The sequence below is a fragment of the Monodon monoceros genome, unplaced genomic scaffold, assembly GCF_005190385.1.
Source record: "Monodon monoceros isolate NGI ecotype Baffin Bay Population unplaced genomic scaffold, NGI_Narwhal_1 Super_Scaffold_1, whole genome shotgun sequence".
Taxonomy (NCBI): domain Eukaryota; kingdom Metazoa; phylum Chordata; class Mammalia; order Artiodactyla; family Monodontidae; genus Monodon; species Monodon monoceros.
In genome coordinates, this window is record NW_021703765.1 from 45,782,759 (window position 1) to 45,801,980 (window position 19,222).

The 19,222-nt window shown below is 36.6% G+C and overlaps 1 protein-coding gene across 2 annotated transcripts in view; it reads right to left on the minus strand.

Annotated features, from left to right (window-relative positions):
- The window catches only part of TAF4B (TATA-box binding protein associated factor 4b), a 125,351-nt gene that overhangs the window by 94,010 nt on the left and 12,119 nt on the right, over positions 1 to 19,222 (minus strand). For both annotated transcript variants that reach the window (XM_029232618.1, XM_029232611.1), the window contains exons 3-7: positions 17,985 to 18,092; positions 12,797 to 12,958; positions 12,567 to 12,689; positions 10,636 to 10,725; positions 7,196 to 7,810 (exon numbers count right to left, since the gene is read on the minus strand). In XM_029232618.1, the coding sequence (XP_029088451.1) occupies positions 7,196 to 7,810; positions 10,636 to 10,725; positions 12,567 to 12,689; positions 12,797 to 12,958; positions 17,985 to 18,092 (1,098 nt within the window). The remainder of the gene's footprint in view (positions 1 to 7,195; positions 7,811 to 10,635; positions 10,726 to 12,566; positions 12,690 to 12,796; positions 12,959 to 17,984; positions 18,093 to 19,222) is intronic.

Sequence of the window (19,222 nt, forward strand, 5' to 3'; positions counted from 1 at the left end):
AAAGAGAGAAACAACTCTTGAAAACAATGATATATTTCAGTTGAGATCATACTTATGTATTGTAAAGTCCTAGGAAACAGATTTAAATTCTATAAAGTAATACACATTCAGAGTCCCATTTATGCATTCAGATTGAAACTCAAAAGAAAACAGAAACACTCCTAACAATTCTGGCATACCTCCCTGTTGTTCATATTTTCTTCCTTGATATCTTTTATTTGGTATTCTTTTCAGTATTTTAATTACAAAAGATAGTAATAAAATGTTATTAGAAATTTGCTTATGAGTTAGTCTTCATACCATTTTTGATGGGTACTCAAAAATACTTAAAAAAAGTAACAGCCTAGAGACCAGCCCCTGAGGTGGAAGGAGGCTCTATGCCTCCTGGGGTCCTGCCAGGAGGGGTGGGGGCATGGAGGCCAGAAGACCCCAGCATCAGCATGTGGCCCTAGCACAGAACAAGCTGGGGAAGGCAAGCCTTGGTGCCTGCAGGAGGGCACCCAGGCCAGGGATGTGTGTCGCTCAGCCTACAGCCCACTCCAGGGCAAGTTCATGCAGGGAGCAGGAGGCAAATGTGGCAACTGATTTAATAATCCTGGATACCCATCATTCCTCATCCTAATGAGGATGTACCAATGAGGATGTATGCTACCAAGTGCACCTAATACACTTGGGATCACATGTGCAGTATATTCCTGCACACTTGCTGAGCAAAATAAAATACAATGAGAAAGTATAAAACAGTTCAGTAGTCTTCTTTCAAAGAAAGTACCATTTTTAGACCACAATATTAGGCATCTTATGGACACTGAAATTAGAGAGATGGAAATTGGCCCAAAGATGATACATCTGCTCTTACTTGGCAAGCAAAACAAAGAGCTATTATATTTTAAAAACATGTCCTTTATTTACTTTCCCTCCAAAAAAACCACTAGAAAAGAAGAAGAGTAAATAGTACATACCTTAGCTTTTTCTCTTGACAAGTCAAGTTCTGATGTTTTACTAGGATGTTAATTTATTTTATTTATTTATTTATTTATTTTTGCGGTATGCGGGCCTCTCACCGCTGTGGCCTCTCCCGCCGCGGAGCACAGGATCCGGACGCGCAGGCTCAGCGGCCATGGCCCACGGGCCCAGCCGCTCCGCGGCATGTGGGATCCTCCCGGACCGGGGCGCGAACCCGTGTCCGCTGCATCGGCAGGCGGACTCTCAACCACTGCGCCACCAGGGAAGCCCTAGGATGTTAATTTAATGTTCTATAGTTTATAGAAACTGCAGGTCTAGAGCTACACAATATTCTTCAGGTGACAGCTATTTTTTTTTACATTAATTATGACTTTTACACTAACTATGATCTGGAATATCTGACATGGAACTGTTCTTAAATTCCATAAGGAAAGGAAGCAAACAAACACAAGTACAGATTAAACTAGTAGATGAAAACACCCTTCACACTCTGCTTTCTCTATATTTCGACCCCACCAACTCCTCTGTTCATAAATACACAGCAATCAAATACTTAGCTCTAAATAACTCAAGCAGTACATGCACACAAAGTTACTAAAGGGTAATACCTCCTCTAATTTTTATATAGTATTCAATATGTGATTACTGGCACACACTCACTGAGGTTGAGTTCTAGAAAACAGGGCCCCAAATGAACAAAAACTGTAGTATAAAAAGTCAGGAAATAGGGAATCCCTGGTGGTCCAGTGGTTAGGACTCTGTGCTTTCACTGCCGAGGGCCTGGGTTCAATCCCTGGTCGGGGAACTAAGACCTCGCAAGCTGCGCAGCATGGCCCCCCCGCCAAAAGTCAGGAAATACATGTTAGTTGCCACTATTTCTTAGGAACAGCCAATGTGTGGTTCTTGTGCCACTACTCATATTCTGGGACAAGCATACATCACTAAATACCACCATTTCTATATACCCACATGCAGCCTTAGAATCTTTCTTAACACAGAGGTCCAGTAAAATCCTATAATGAGAGTTGAAATGTATTTGCCATGCCCAATCTAGATTAAAATTCAACCTTGGCAACCTCAGAATATGCTGTTTTTTCAAAGGGCCTTCTAACCACTTTTTAAAATTTGCCCAAATGAATTCTTAATTATATTACCAGCTTTTATAGAAATCAGTAAATGCTGCTTCAAATCGAGAACCTATAAATTTCTGTTAAAAAAGTTAAATGTGCTTATTTGTATGATGATTTATATGAACTTTAACAACAAGCAAAACTAATCTGTGGGAGTCATTGCTTCTGGAGGTACACAGGTAGGGACTGACTGGGAAGGGACAAAAGGGAACTAACTGCAAGGTGATGGTAACACTCCATATCTTGAAAGGGTTTGAGTTACACAGAGGTAAGCACTGTCAAAACTTATCCAATGTTACATTTAAAATTTGTGCACATCACTGAATATAAATTTTAGTTAAAAGGAAGAGTAGAGTAAACAAATATTGATTGGTAGTTAATGATATGCATGCATTAAAATTAATGTTTAATTTTTTAAGGAAGAAACCTTTGAAATGTATCAAAAATTAAGATTGATGGGTGGATAAATCAAGTATAGTAACTGTAAATAGTGGAATCTAGGTGGTTGGTATATGGGTGTTCACTATAAACTTCAACTTTGCTATGTTTGGAAATTTTCATAATAAAACATTTTCTTGAATAAGGCAAAAATAAGACAACATACACACTGTAAATATTGTCTCTAAATGGTCTATTTTCCATAAATTCTAATGTATCCTCACCAAACTAAAACCTAAAAAAAATATATTCTTCAATTAAATTTAAATGAACTGGCATTAATCAACCTATATATTAAGACTACTATATGAACCCTGACTAAATTATAGTCCATGAAGATTTTTCGACGCAACTCCTGATTATATATGGAAAATAAAGGGTAGTAGGCCTTACTTGGATTCAGCCTCTTTACCAAATCTTTCATTAGTCCTATTTGACAATCAACAACTGAATTCTACCTCTCCTGTCACTCTTAACAGCATGCTAAGAAGAAAGAAAAAAAAGACAAACTGATTACTTAAGTCTGGATCGTAGTAGATCAGTCCAATATGAAACCGACAGTGAACTACTTGACCCAATAAAACAATAATCCTTGTTTTGTTTCCCACTCAATTTTAATTTCAACTTCTTTAACAAAAATACTGGCCACCAGCACACTCAGAGGCTGAAATTTATACCTTGAAAATGTTTCTCCTTCTTCAGTGAGAAGTGAAGACAGAGACAATCAGCAGAGTTAAGCCTCACAGAGCATTTCATATAAAAATGTGTATTCTGAAATTCTTTAATGATTCCCTACTTCAAAATAATTAGGTACGAGACAAAAATATGATGCAACAACAACAAATTTTTTCTAATATTCTGGGTCAATTTATTTTAGGAGATCAGTTTTACTTCGATGAAACTGAAAATTACATTAATAATATACTGATAATTAGTTGTTTTTCTCTTATATCCACAAAACAGTAATAGTTGGAGAACGACTGTTGAACGTACTTGGTTTGGCCACTTACTTATCAAATGTCTACAATTCTGTTAAGAAAGAAATGCAAGTAATAGTCACCTGGGGAAATATATATCTGAAATAAGGAAAATATCTATGATAATACTACAACTTCCTGCCCTATCTCCAAATAAAAAAATTTTTTTAAAGATTTTACACACACACACACACACACACGATTACTAAGAGTAACAGTATTCAGTTTACTCTCTAAAACTATACACCTTTTTTCTAAAAACAGAAACCCAGAATTTTCTTTCTCATTCATGATTTTTGTTCACACATGTGGATTTGAGAAGCTTATTAATTTTTTGTGTTAAAATTAGTTATTAAAATTTATCAAAATTTAATTTAAAAAATGATGAGACATTAAAATTTAGCTCTTTTAAATTAAATTAACTTTTCTAATTACATTGAAACTGAATTACTATGACAATGTTTAATTTAAATTAAATTTAGCTTTTGCTCAATTATGTGTAAAATAATTTTTTCACCAATAACGTAAGGAAAATTTTAAGCATCAAAACTCCTGAAAGCTTCTACTTATTATCTATCCACCACTGGTAGATTCTAATCCAATTCATCCACTCTCTTTCATTAACTTTTTAAAAAAGGTAAAAATGTCAAGCTCTGCTTAGTTGTAGTATATAACATCCTATAATAGCTGCTATGCCAGAATTGGTAGACAACCAATAAGATTAATCATTTAAAAGAATTAGATTCTTAGATGAAATCCGGGAACTACTGGATAGGTCCATATTTCAACAATTCAAGCATTTGAGGACCAAGATATACAAAGCACTATGTTGAACTACTGGTACAAAATGAAAAATTTACACCTAAAGAAAGTGTGAACAATCCTAGCTAATTTACTTGATAAGAACTTTAGCAGATCCCCAGAGGGTAACATACAAAAAAATCCATGAGATAGAAAAGATAACATGTGGTCATAAATCTAAATTTTTTTTAAAAAATTGGGAGGGGGGTCTCTTTAATCTGGAATGAAAACATATACTTCATAAAATAATAACTGTACAAAATCTAAACCCTGCAATGGCAGATTAAGAGGATTCTCATACCTTGAAAGTGTGATATTTAAAACATCTTATCAAGAAGGCAGGAAACCTATACAACTCTTTAGGAAAACTAGGCAAGCTAGAAAAAGATAAAGTATTAACAGGGATTTTTAAATTCATGATTATTAAAGGAAATAAATCACACAAATTTTATACCTAACATTGAAAAACACAGCCATACTTCTAACTGTTCAGACCACTTTTGGAGATTGCATCCTGAGTTACATGGACCACAGATTTGAACTAGCGTGGCAATTCTCGTATTTTAAATAATTGTTTACCATATTTCTTACAAGCTGCATTGAATACTTTATGTTTCTAGCACCCGGAGTGTTTTCCTCCTCACTTAGACAGACCTAGGATTAAACTGGACTATGGTTTATAATAAACTCACTGATGATATTCTTAAATTACTTGAGTAATACTAATTCAAACTTAAGTAACATTAATTTTCTAAATTAGCTGATTTGAAAGAATGTCCTAGTTCAATCCTCTCTGTGGCATTACCATAGAACAGCTTATGTTGTTTTGTGCCCCAGGTAAAAATTTGTTATAAAACAGATTACAATGCATCTTCAGTGTCTAGCTGCTCTGTTTCTGCCATTTTAAACAGGAAGATATGAATACTGACATCAAATTTGTTGACTAAAATGGAAACAAAGGCCAAACAAGAAAACAGAATTCACAAGGAAGATGTATTCCCCATTCTTTTAAGAATGAAAGCAGGAAGTTTAAAAATCCCTAAAATTTACCAGTGGATTTTGTTACATGTTTTTCTTGATTGAAACTGTTTCTAATGTTTAACAAGGTAAGCCTGTAAAATGTAAATGCTGTCAAGATGTTATTACCTGACAGTTTTCCATTTCAGGACCCTCTAGAAACCTAGAAGTTCTTGCCATAAGTGCCAGAATCTAATGGGAAAGACGCTGGGTTCTAGGCTGAGATCTATTACTTGTTGAGTGCCAGTGGATAGGTCCCTTACAATTTCTGGGATTCTTAGTTTTCTCCCTGCCTTGTCTTCATCAAAATTATTTCAAAATCCATACTGCATACAAGACATGTTTTAAGACTCTATGTAGCTATAAAGTATTATTTCACTTAGGGGTGGATATGCTATAGATTTTCAATAAAGATTAGCATTTATTCAAGAATCAGCTATGACCCATAAAGAGGATTTCAATACTCTTAAGTGCTACCAAAAGAGACCTTTCACCAAGGCAATTACAGTTACAATGGTTCCCAAACCTGGCTACTCAGATCGATGTTTAAGAATCATTGCTTCTAAAGAAGGTTCGTCTCTGAGATTAAATGCAGACGGCCAAGAGAAACGCCACAAGGCAGGTTACATTTCTCCACTTGAAAATCAGACGCAGAGTAGGAAGGGATGAAAAAAGATCAACGCCCAGGAAATGATTATTACTTCCCACCTACCCAAGAGTTTTGACTGTTGTCCAAACCGATCTTTCCTCTTTCATTCTACACCTAAAGCTTGCCCTCTGCCTCAAAGACAATCATTCACAGATACTAATGTCTTCTCCTGATCACGTACACAAGGCTGGGAAGTTTACTTAGATTTTACTGTTCCAAAAAGCAGAAAAAATTAAAACAAAGAGATTCAAAACACAGCCTTTAACATGAAGGTTTTCAAAGAAGAACAAGGGCAATCACCAAAAATCAAAAGAACAGTTAGTTCTGTTACAGTATAAGGTAGGGGAGAACTTTACTTTAAAAATGCGATTTTTAATTAATTCACCATGTACTATCTTCCACAGGTTAACAGTACTTTCAGTCTTCCGATAAAACACGTCTTGAGTGAAGTAAATCTAAACACTAACAGATAAACAGCTAAAATTTCAGGTTTCTTCCACCCAAGAACTTCCCAATCTATAGGGTTTAGGAAGAAACACAACTTCTTACTCATCTACTCCCCTCACTTCTCTCTTCCTTCAGCAAATTTTTAAAAGAAATGTTACCATAATATCACCTATGTAATAACCTTACCAAACATATTTAATCTGAATCTAGTCTTGAGGAAATGATTAGACAAAACAAAATAAAGGACACTCTGCAAAACAACTAGCCCAGGCACTTAAAATAGTACAACACAATGAACAACTACAAAAGGCTGAGAACTGTTCTAGATTAACGGAGCCTGAAAAAAAAAAAAAAAAAAAAAAGACAAGTGTAATATGCAATTCTTTACCAGAAACATCAGGAAAAAAATTAGCTATTAAGGACATTGTTGGGACAACTGTAAATATTGTGCCAATATTAACTACCCATGTGTGATAATAAGTACGTTTGCAGTTATGCTAAAAAAAATCCTTTTCCTTAAGAGATACACAGTACTTAATGGCACAAAGTCAATTTCTGTAACCAACTCTTAAATGGTTCAGGAAAAAATTACGTGTGTGTTTGGGTATGTGAATAGAGGGAGGAGAGACAAAGCAAACATGATACAACGTTAACAACTGGTCAACCCTGGTCAAGGGTACACAGGGGTTCATTTTACTAGTCTTGCCAATTTTCTGAATGTCTGAAATTTTCAAAAGAAGAAATGGAGGAAGAAATGAAATGTTACTCACTAGTTGTTTGACTTTAACTGCCTGTGGAATGCTGGCTGGTTGTGTAAGCACGGGGCCCGGCTGTGCAAGTTTGATTTGGACTGGAGTGCCAATGACAGGCTTGTCAGATGTGGTCCCAGCAGAAGTAACAACAGGTTTCACTGACGGAAGACATACAGCTGCTGCTGAGGTTTCTCCAAAAGTTACCGAGGGGAGGGCCAGTGTCACCGCTGTCCCAGAGACAACTGGCTTTTCAGGCTGAAGTGAGACTGCTGTCACTGTGTTCTGCAGAGATGTCACTAGCGGTTTTGGAGTCTGAAGCACAACAGTTCCAGCTGTTGTTCCTCCTGGCACAGCAGCTGGACCCACAGAATGAAGTGTCACAACTCCAGTTTTTGCTCCCCCTGGAGCAAGTGGATTCAGAGTTTGCACTGACACAGTTCCAGATGTTGCTGCTTCAGAACCAATGATGGGCTTTTCAGGCTGGACTGAGGAAACTACTGTTGTCACCACAGGAGAAGGCGTTACTGTTGTGGTACAGGTAGCAATGACCACCTCGCTAGAAGTCTGCTGAACACACTGCTGAATAAAGCTCTGGGAGTTAGGCATCAGTTGTCGTAAGGCAATCACACTTTTCTAGAAACAGAGGACAAAAAAAACACTGATAACTAAATAAATGAGCTCTAGTAAAACAGAACTACTTTGTATGCCATATCTTTACAACATAAAATTAAAAGTATACCAACGTTTCAGTTGAGGAACTCTGTTATCAATCATTTACATTCTGTCAATATCCAGGATATAATTTAAAGCCCCGAAGTGCTTCATTTTTCAATGCATAATTATTATGTCTCAGTATTAAACTTATTTTATATACTTCAGTATCAAATTGGTATCAAATATTAATTTGGTAAAATAAAACACTGTATCCTACTTATTTGTATTTATCTAAACCCCATAATAGATCATCCATAACTTCAGTATTTACAAGTTTGTTTACAGGACAGCAGAATCAAAAAAAAAAGTTTTTGTCAAATAACTTCCAAACTTTGGGTAGAAACAGCCTTTACATCAAAATAAAATTAATAGAAAGAAGGTCAATTTCCTTAATTGAGCTAGAATATTTTCTGACTGGGTTTTAAGTTGGAGTCTACCTTTGTATCTTGCTAAAAAAATAAAAACAGCTTAACCTATAAAGAAGGTTCTGCCTTTTCATTCCTGGGGTTTTTATCTACTTTTGTTTTTGAGTAAGAAAACAAGATGAAAAAGGAGGTGGTTAGTAGGTTATCTTTCAGCGAATTCATGAGCTGTTTTGGAAGATTTCCTTGTTTTGATACTTAAATTCAGTCAGATTGCCTTTACTTAAGAAGCAAATGAGAACTATTGCTTCTCTTCCCTTTCCTTCTAGTTACTTCTTTTACTTTTTTTTACTTAAATAGATTGAGAATATTTTAATCTGAAGGTTTTCAATTATATATATCTATAAATAGTATCAAAAGAAAGAAACAAAAAGTCTTTCACGCTCTTTTCCCAAACTTTAAAAATGGTAGAAAACAGGGGCTTCCCTGGTGGTGCAGTGGTTGAGAGTCCGCCTGCCGATGCAGGGGACGCGGGTTCGTGCCCCGGTCTGGGAGGATCCCACATGCCGCGGAGAGCCTGGGCCCGTGAGCCATGGCTGCTGAGCCTGCGCGTCCGGAGCCTGTGCTCCACAACGGGAGAGGCCACAACAGTGAGAGGCCCACGTACCGCAAAAAAAAAAAAAAAAAAAAAGGTAGAAAACAAGCTGCTTTGGAAATACATGAACAAATGAAGTGATTTGATTAATTAAATTTAAGCAAGAAATCTAAGATGGGGGAGACCTGAGAAAAACACAACTGGAAAGAAATGATAAAGTAATAAGACTTAAAGAGACAACAATAAAAACATGTATGTTAAATTATCTCTTGATCACCTGGCCAGAGTTAAGTCTAAATGCCGAATCCCTTATCCCTATGCAAAGTCCAACCTCCAGAGCTCTCAAGGATGTGAAAAAAATATTCTCAAGAAAAAAACATAAGGCTTAATAATACTCCTTAGAAAACTGATACAAAATGCAAGTACTTAATGGTAATATTTAGTAACTTCAAGGGAGTGTTACATAGCCAGTAGAGTCAGGCTAAATTCTAGACCTGTGTGTTTGATCAAAAGTTAAGTCAATTTAAACAATTTTCTCATCTCCAAAATGGAAAATACTATACCATCTAGCACCTATTGTCAAAAGACTGATATGAAAATTAAGTCCAAACAATGCAAATTATAAGTGAAGTAGCTAGCAAAGCACAGAACACATAGCAGGTACTTTCTTATTTCCCTCCTTCTCCCCCCCAGTGTCTCCAGTGAGTATGAAACATAGATACACTAAACAGAGTTGTCAGTATCACGTAGAGCACCTACAGCTCACAGAACTTTCACATTGAAAGGGACCCAAGAAGAACTGCAGCTAACTTCTCAATCAAGAGGGTCACCCGAAAACAGGCCTCTAGTCATTTGATGTTCGGTACTGCACTGACCCTTCAATCTTCCCTTCCCCAGATTGAGTCTTCCCTGGCTAAAACATTCTCAGTTTTTTAGCCACATTTTATATCACATGATTGGCATCTTCCTAATCAACATGGTCAGCCTCCTAGGGACAATTTCCAGTTATTTTAATAGCCTTCTGAAAATGTGGTACCCCATCTCCTTTCCCACTCTTCTTTCATGAGGCATCAAAAAGAGTCTTCCTCTATGAAGTCTCTTTCATCTCCCCTAGATAATTAAGCCAAATTTTTCTAAAGGCAACTCTTCGTTCCATTATTTCAAAATATATGGGATGAGTGTTTGGTTCACTAAAATCTCAGGTCTTTAATAACTTCATAAATTTCAATTCAATTCCTTTTCAGCTTCAAAATATCCAAAAGGAATATATTTTTTCAGCCTGCCAAACAAAGCTCTTGTTATCAAAGTTATTGTTCTCCATCAAAATCTATTTAATTCAATAAATCTTAGAGAAGAGTGTGTCTACTAACAATATAAATTAATTTAAAAAAATAATAGCTTCCTCCCTCCAAGAAAAATAATAATAATAGATTTCCCACTAAATTTGGTACCATGTGGTTTACTACTTCTAAGAGAATAAGAGTCATCAGGACAAAGCAGAGACACTATTTTTTTTTAAAGTTAAGAATCTTTGAGAATACAAGCATCAAATAATATAATCATTAAATTATGTTCATGAATGAGATGTTACTTCTGTTTTCTCAATGTGTTCCAATGCAAAGAATATGAATTATGAATGTGCTTTACAGATTACAACAGCCCTGAGAGATTTCTTCTACTGTTACTATCTTCACATTAAATTGCTGTCATATTGAAATATTCAGATTTTAAATTACTTTAAAGTAATCTAATTCAAACTATTTCTTCAAAGTAACACATAACTCTACCTTAAGGAAAGGAACTAGGTGAGGCTGAGGTGAAGACTTGAGTTCAACATACAGTTGTCTAGTAAATTCTTCTGCTTCAATTTTTGCATCCTGAGGAATGGAAGAAAGAAAACACTTTTAGGTCTACAAATATTTTACAGGAGGAAAAGTGTGTGGTTCATGATTGTAGACATAGCAAACTTTGAACAGTAATAAAGTCAAAGTCTATCATTAAATGGGGCAGTTTTTTCATGTCCCCTACAAAATAAACATAGAGATGTTTTTTCATACAGAATACAATGAAGAGATTATTATTATTATTTTTTAAGATCCCAGTAAGCAAAGTGAGAGAAGAGCTGGCTGACTGGATAAGGTGATAGTACTACAGTCTGTTAAGAACAATTAAGAAGTAAAGACACAGGAGTCCTACACTTCTTAGGGTAGGAAATTGGAAGTTATTTGGTGTGGGGGCCTTGGATTTTTTTGTTTTCTTTTCTCAATTTTTAAATTACTTTAACTGAGGTTAGACTGTATTTTATTATAAGGCCACAATAATAGATATGCTGTTGTTCCAAAGAACTTAGGAACCCTTCCATACTGGTTTGGACTCTAAACACTGCAGGGGTCTATGAGGTCTAAATTATTTTCACATTAATACTAATCATTAATACAATCATACTGATGGTACGCAACTGCTGGCAAGAAAGGCAATTGATAAAAAATTTAAATAGTTGTCGTCATACTCTGCATTGCTATGCATGTGTGGCAAAAAAAAAAAAAAAAAATAGAGCCAGTTCCACTTTAAAATGTCCTTCACAGAACAGTAAAATTTAATTTTACTAAATCTTAACCCTTTAGTAGACATCTCTTAAAAATACTGTGTGCAAAATAATGGGAACCGTACATACAGTAGACCAAAGTAAGATACTCAAGGAAAAGCACTTTGTGATTGAGTTGCTAGCTGAGCTAGCTGCTTTTTTTTTATTTACTGGAAAGAATATCAAACCAGCTGTGGTTATTCTTCACATTGGGGTATTTTGAGAGACACTCTCTCAAAAAACAAACAAACGAACGAAGCCTGTCACTGTAAGGAAAACAACTGATGGTTTTTGTTGCTAATGATAAAAATCAGAGCTCTCAAGCCAAAATTAGAATTTTGGAAAATTTGTAACCACAATCCTGAAGCTTCGGTACAGCTTCCCTGTACTGAAAAAATTTTCTGATGCGATTGTTAGATTACAAGTATGATTTTTTGATATCTTAATGAACAAATCTGTCAACATTTGGAAGATCTATACAACTCAGCGAACCAATTATTTTCCAGACAACCAAATGTGAGCTGTTACATTTGGGTGAAAGATCCATTCAGGGTAGAAGACAAACCAGTGGACTCTAAAGAATATCCATAATGATCTGGAGAAAAGCTCTTAAAATACTTTTCCAACCACCTCTTTTCATGAGGCCAAATATTCTCCAAATACTAATAAGTTTTTATTTGACCAAGTAGTCAACCTTCTCTCCAAAGCTCTTTTTAGGCTAAGTGAAGCAAGACTAGCAAACATAAAGTAATACAGTCAGCCCTTCGTATCCCCACGTTTTGCATGAGCAGATTCAACCAACTAAGGACCGGTGTAGTACTATATTTACAATTCACAGTTGGTTGAATCCACAGATGCGGAACCCACAGATAGGGAGGGCCAACTATGGGACTTGACCATCCATGGATTTTGGTATCCTCGGCCGGTCCTGGAGCCAACCCCCATGGATACTGAGGGACGACTGTATAGACTAGATTTACTAGTCTAAGATTTATAATCATTACAAAGCTTTCAATAAGCAAAAGCAAAGGTTATCCAAAAATGCACTTAAGATAAACCTCATTTAAAAATATTTATTTCTCATTTAAAACATGTTCTACGGCTGCTTACAGAGCTTTTATAGTCCCAACTTACCAAAAGTTGTTCCACCAACTTCTTCACATTCTGCCCCATCTCTGGGGACTGTGATCCGCTACACGCTAGTTTTATTAACATTGCGAGGAAGTTCTTACATTTCTTCACATTTTCTAGCATCGTCTAAATATAGAAGTATAAACAAACACTCACAAATGTTAGCTAGAAAATATACTTAAAGAAAATTTGTAAAGAGTTCTATTTATGTAAGGTACAAGGGAGAGCTTTACCGGAGAAAGACTAGTCTGAGCAGTGGCTGAGTTCTCTGCTGTGAGACTGGGCTCACTTGAGGGGGTGGGTGGCGCTCCCAAACTTGAAGGCTTCAGGGTAGCCACAGTATTCAACGGCTTTGCAGGGGTCACTGTGACAACACTGGTTGGCACAGCCACAGACTGAAAGTAAAAGCGGTAGATATCGAGAGATGTATTACTATGATATGCATCATGGCGAGTGCCTCATTTCACAGACTACAAATGGATCTTGACATCCTTGCTTTTATATTATGCTCTACTAGTCTAAGGCAATGTAACACCATTTACCAGCTCTGGACTCTGGCAGCTCTGGGTTTCATTCTCACCTACCTACCTATTTATCACTGACACCCAAGTGTTGACCTCAGGCAAGTTACTTTATCCTAACCCTCTGATTCCTGTTTGTAAAAAACAAGGACAGCAGTGGTACCTACTATCCTGGGATTGTTTTTAAAAAACAGTGCCAAGCACGTAGTCCTCAAATATTATTAATACTTCTCCAGAAAAATTTGAAATAGTAAGTTTTTGTAAGAAAATATAGAATTTCTTATTTTATAATATTCTGCTTTTTATTAAGTATAAATCTGAGAGATCTATTGATCGTCTCATATTCAGATAAGCTGCTTTTATGTAGACTATTAGAAAAACAGTAATAGCTTTGTAATTTGTAATAACAAATATTACAAAATGTGATTATCTTATTTTCACACTGAAAAGAATTCCGGTTGTTTCTTCTATCCTCTATTAAGTGAGGTGTGATTATAGCACCACCTGCAGGATAAAAAGTTTAATATAAGAAATCGCAAATTGGGTAATAATTTAGACAAGCAGATTGAGATAAAGCAACAATCTTACTTTAAAGACAAACACTAAAAGTTACAGAACATGAGTAAAGTTTGAGGGTAGGGGAGAGAATAGTATTTACAATTCACACAGAAAACTGAACAGTGCACCATCATTTTAATTTAAATACTTGTGTTCTACAGGCATAAAACACAAAAAGGTCAGGTTGTTATTACCCTCAAGAAACTTTCTTTCTGCAACAATTAATATAAGTGAATTCAAATATACATCAAAAATTTCCACTTTAGGGCTTGCCTGGTGGCGCAGTGGTTGAGAGTCCGCCTGCCGATGCAGGGGACACGGGTTCGTGCCCCGGTCTGGGAAGATCCCACATGCTGCGGAGCGGCTGGGCCCGTGAGCCATGGCCGCTGAGCCTGCGCATCCGGAGCCTGTGCTCCGCAACGGGAGAGGCCGCAACAGTGAGAGGCCCGCATACCGCAAAAAAAAAAAAAAAAAAAAAAAAATTTCCACTTTAGAAAGACTGAAGCATATATTAGACAAGAATGTTTTGGAGGTAAAAAAATGGGAAAGAAGTTTAAAACACTGATTAATGATGAAGATGAAAACGTATGAAATGTTAAGCAAAAAAGGTGAAATTAAAAATCATACCTAAATTAGTAGTTTTATTAAATATTAACAGATCTCAAAGACAACAATGAAAATGAAGTCTCGTTCTTAGTCTATCCCTAGTCCTGCTCTTCAAGGACAAGTACTGTACAGTTCCCTCTGAATCCTTTTGGAGATCTTCTAATAAACATTCTTAGGTTTATGTACAGTAAACACATACTCTTTTTTCAGTGAGTATGTTTTATACTCTACCATTAATTCTCTGTACTACTATATTTAAGAAAGTAATGTCGAACTTTAGCTGTTGACTATGATTACCTCGCAGGACTGATGGGAGGGGTTCCTCAGGCGAGTACTGTCCCTCTTCCTTATGAAGCAAAATAAGGCCCAGCGAAATGTGAGCTCAGGAAAAAAGTCCTATTTTTTGTGAGTAGAAGAAGCATTTGTGGCACTCCTACTTTCCTTGTCAATATTTTATTCTGTCTCCAGCACAAAATTTGTCCTTCATAACTCTTTTTAATATAGCTACTACCTGTACCTTACCAGATACCTGCAACTCTTAAGAGGCATGGAGAAATACACAATCCTGGTCTTACTCTATGTATATAATCACACTGCCGTAATGGACGGACTGTTTTAAACTCAATCATAAATCTCAATATTCTAGACCAGGCAACGCTATTTCCATGCTTTGCAAGACTGCACTGGCACTGATTAGGCATATCTAGGGGACAGGAGAGAAAAGACCTGGGGTATATGTGAAGTAAATTGTGAAAATCAGTTATATTAATACACAAGAGTCAGTGAAATTAATTGTATACAAACTTAACAGACTAAATTGCCTTTTAAGGAGAGTCATCCAAGTTCTAGCTCCTTATTTCCAAGAAATGCCTAAAATTGAGATGCTTTACCTCTCAAAGTGGACACAGAAATTATTCACTAACTTCACTGATAATTTCTGCTGCCTTAGCCTACCACTAAGGAGCAACTCAGCTTAAAAAATGCATCAATCTAAATTAAGAAAAGTTATACACACCCTGCATGGAAATAGCAACTGTAGACATATATATGGAAAAATAACCCAAGGAAAAGAATTAAACAACACATATATACCATTTTAGTACAACTATATGTACTAAATCTTTAATAAATAGATACAATAAAAAAATTGATTTACTCAAAATACTGTGGAAGTTGAAACCCCTTTCATAAAATAACTGTATTGTAAATTCTTCAAACTTCGTATTTTTCTGTTGCCTCAACATCCCTACAAACAGGCTGTGAACGCCTTGCCCAGGTGACCAGGTGCACCAGTGTGATAAGGCTGGTCCCTGCCACAAGTTCCCTTTCTGCTCTCCCAACTGTGACATAATGACATTCAAACACACCAATGAAATCCCCTCACGTCTTTCACTTGTGTACTCCATACCAACCCTCAACAAAGGCACTTGCCCCCAGGTCCTCATTCCCTCTCAGATCCCCACTTGTTTGGTTGAGTCTGCCCCGGTGCTCCTCCCATATGGCCCCCTGCATGTCGTTCCATGCCACCCTCTTCTAGGACCTGTCAGTATAGGACGTCTCTTTCACTTTCATATACCTTCCTGTGGTGTTATTTGGTGTCCACATCTGACTGATCAAAAACAAAAAAAAAAATCCCATTTTAAGAAACATAATTATTTCTTACAACACATAGCAGCTATCAGTAGGCCTAAATTCATACCCTTTGGCCCAGTGATCTCCCCAGAATAACCTAAGGGCAGGGGGGCAGGGGGGAGGTGGAACCTAGAGTTTGAGACAATCAGCACAGAGGTCATTAAGAATATAGTTTCCAGAGTCAGATAGAGACCTTGGTTCAAATGCCCCCTTTGCTACATATTAGCAGAAATCATGCAAATTTCTTAACTTCTCTAAACTGATTTTCACCTACATAAAATAGAGATAACACTTCCTTACAGAATAGTCACAGGATGAAATGAAATGAGATGAGGGATGTAAAGCACTTAAAAAGTGTCCAACACATTAAGTGCTCAATAAATGGTAGCCATTATTAGCAAAAAAAACCCCAACAAAAACAAAACAACAACAACAAAAACTATGTTTAAAATCAGGTTCACTGATCACCATCTCTGTTAGAGGAAGTAATACGGTTAAGTAATTCTGAAACACCAAACACCATGTTTGATCCACAGCATGGGATTTCACATAACATGCTTCAAGAAGATGTACCTTCTATACAGCAAAGGAAGTACAACAGTGGTCCCATGATCATGGGATCCACTGATTATATCAAATATGGCATGATCCAGAAGCTGCCTGCCTAGTAAAGTTATTAGGACAGTGTTCAGAAAACACAGGTGAAGTGCAAACTCAGAGACAATACTCTATGAAGATGGAATTCTATCCTCCATCTTCTAAGACTTAGTGCATACTCACTGAATCAAAAAATTCTATATGGTACTATGTCCCCGACAGGACAAATATATGAAGAACCAAGGAATCAAAGAGTAGAAGGAAGAATGGCTCCACTTATCATTACTCCCAAAGATCCACTGGGGGATCCTGTGCTTCCCATTCCTGCCAGTAGTGGGCACACTTTCACCAAAGAACATAGCAAGAGTCCCTATAAACTAGACACCATGGCTGCCTCTTGGACACTTCAGGGTCCCTGCGTCCAGTGACCAACAGGAAAGAGAAGAGTCATTATCATGACAGGGGTAACTGACCTGACAACTGGAATAGGTAGGGTAGCTTTTACACAATGAAGGCCAAGAGGAGTTTATGCAGTGAATCCAGGTGATCCACTTAAGTGCCTCTTGGTATTTCCTTGCCCAATTGTGATGATAAATGGACAAGTGACACAACTCTTGCCTCAAAGGACTGTGGCAATTTGGACCTTGGATCCCTCAGGGATAAAAGTCTGATCACACTACCAGTTAAGACCCAGAAGAGTTGGTAGTTGAGTGTGGGAGGAATCTAGAATGGATGGTGGAGGAGGAAATGAGGGTATCAGCTGCAGCACTGGGGACTGTAGTTCATCCTACTAACCTCTTCTTTGCTTCTCCAAGGAAGAAACCTATAGAAATCCAAGGAGAGCTGGTTTCCAACACATATGAGGAAGTAGATCCCAGCAATTCAAGGAGTAGACTGTGATACACCATCACAAAGAGAGATTTGTGTTATCCTAGCTGTTGGGAATACTATTTAGACAGACAACAATTGTCAGCTCCTTCAGAGTCTGCTTCAGCTACAGAGAATTACCTGCCCATGAGCACAACTCTCCCTGGAGAGTCCACATCCTACGACTGATCACAGAGGGGAAATTATGGCTCAGCCAACCATGTTGGCACACAGTGGGACAACTCTGACGTGCTACACTTGCTCCAAAGCTCTCCATCAGGTTGGCTGAGGCTTTATTGGACCTGCATCTAGTTCAAACTCTTACTCTCCTTCCCTTCCACAGGTATGAATCCCTAATAAATATCCCATACACCAAAATTCTGTCCCAGCACCTGCTTCTAGACACTGTGACACATGAACATTAGATGCATTTGTATTAATTTAATACATTCAAATAAATCTGATATTCCAAGAATATACACCATGTTCATCTTGTGTTTCCCATACTTCTAACAGCTCCCAGTTTAATAAGTGTCCTCATATATCATTGAATTGCTCTCTTCAGGAAATAGCTAACAATAAATAATAACAAAAGATGAGAAAACAACCAGTGCGCACATGGCCACAAGTCACAACTTACTTGCACTGGGGAAGGCTTCGGAACAGTGGTTACCACAGTAGTTCCTATTTGTGCCAGTTGTTTAACAGGTGCCACTGCCACCTTCTTGATTAACTGTGAACTAGAATTCTTGGGGGGGAGGGGGAGATAGTACAGAGTCATCAGCATTAGTAATTTAAAATTAATCGGTACTATGGCAAACATCAAAACACTTTACCACAGCAAACTTCTTTGTTATAACTGGTTTTATAACCTCATGAATTTTATGCATATTTTCTACTATTAACCTAACTGGTCAATTGGCCATTTCTTATTCCTAAAGAGGCAACTGATTAAACAGATAAATATCACAGTATTTCTGCATTAAAATATTGAATTTTACTCTTTGGCTCACACAGAAAACATATAGATACTTTTTTTTTTTTTTTGGTCATTTCTATTGCTGGTATCCTTTTAGTCTTTTTTTAAAAATAACTTTAATTAAACTTTATTTTTTGTGATATAATTGACATATAACATTGCGTAAATTTAAGGTGTACAATGTGATTTGATATATTTATATATTGCAGTGTGATTCCCACCATAACAACTATATCACATCACATAATTATCGTTTTTCTTTATTGAAGTATAGTTGATTTACAGTATTATATAAGTTTCAGGTTTACAACATGTCAATTCACAATTCTTAAAGGTTATACTCCATTTATAGTTATTTTAAAAGATTGTCTATATTCCGTGTTGTACAATATATCCTTGTAGCTGATTTATTTTATATATAGTAGTTTGTATCTCTTAATGTTCTACCTCTATCTTGCCCCTCCCCCTTAGATTCTTATTTAATATATTATTATAAACAAAAGTCTGCTAATCTATCTCCTCAACCCATAGCAAACAAGAAAGGGAAGGAGCAGCTATCATTGACAGATACAGAAATAGAGAAAATGACTGGCTGAGAACCTAGAATCAAATTATGAGAGAGTGGGTTGGGGGAAACTGGCAAAGAATGATATTACCACAGAATACAATGAAACTTTTTATTAGGATGAGCCTGCTTCACCAAGAAAATACTACAGTACATTCCACATTTTCTGTTTAACCAAAGAAAGATGCTCATAAAAATATACTTTTTAACTCTGGCACACACAGGATAAGCTTTAGTTACCTAGAAAGATGATCACGTATGTAAAATAAATCATCTTCTAACAATGCCAAGTTAATGAAATATTACAGCAGATTTCTAATTTTTTTAAAGGTAA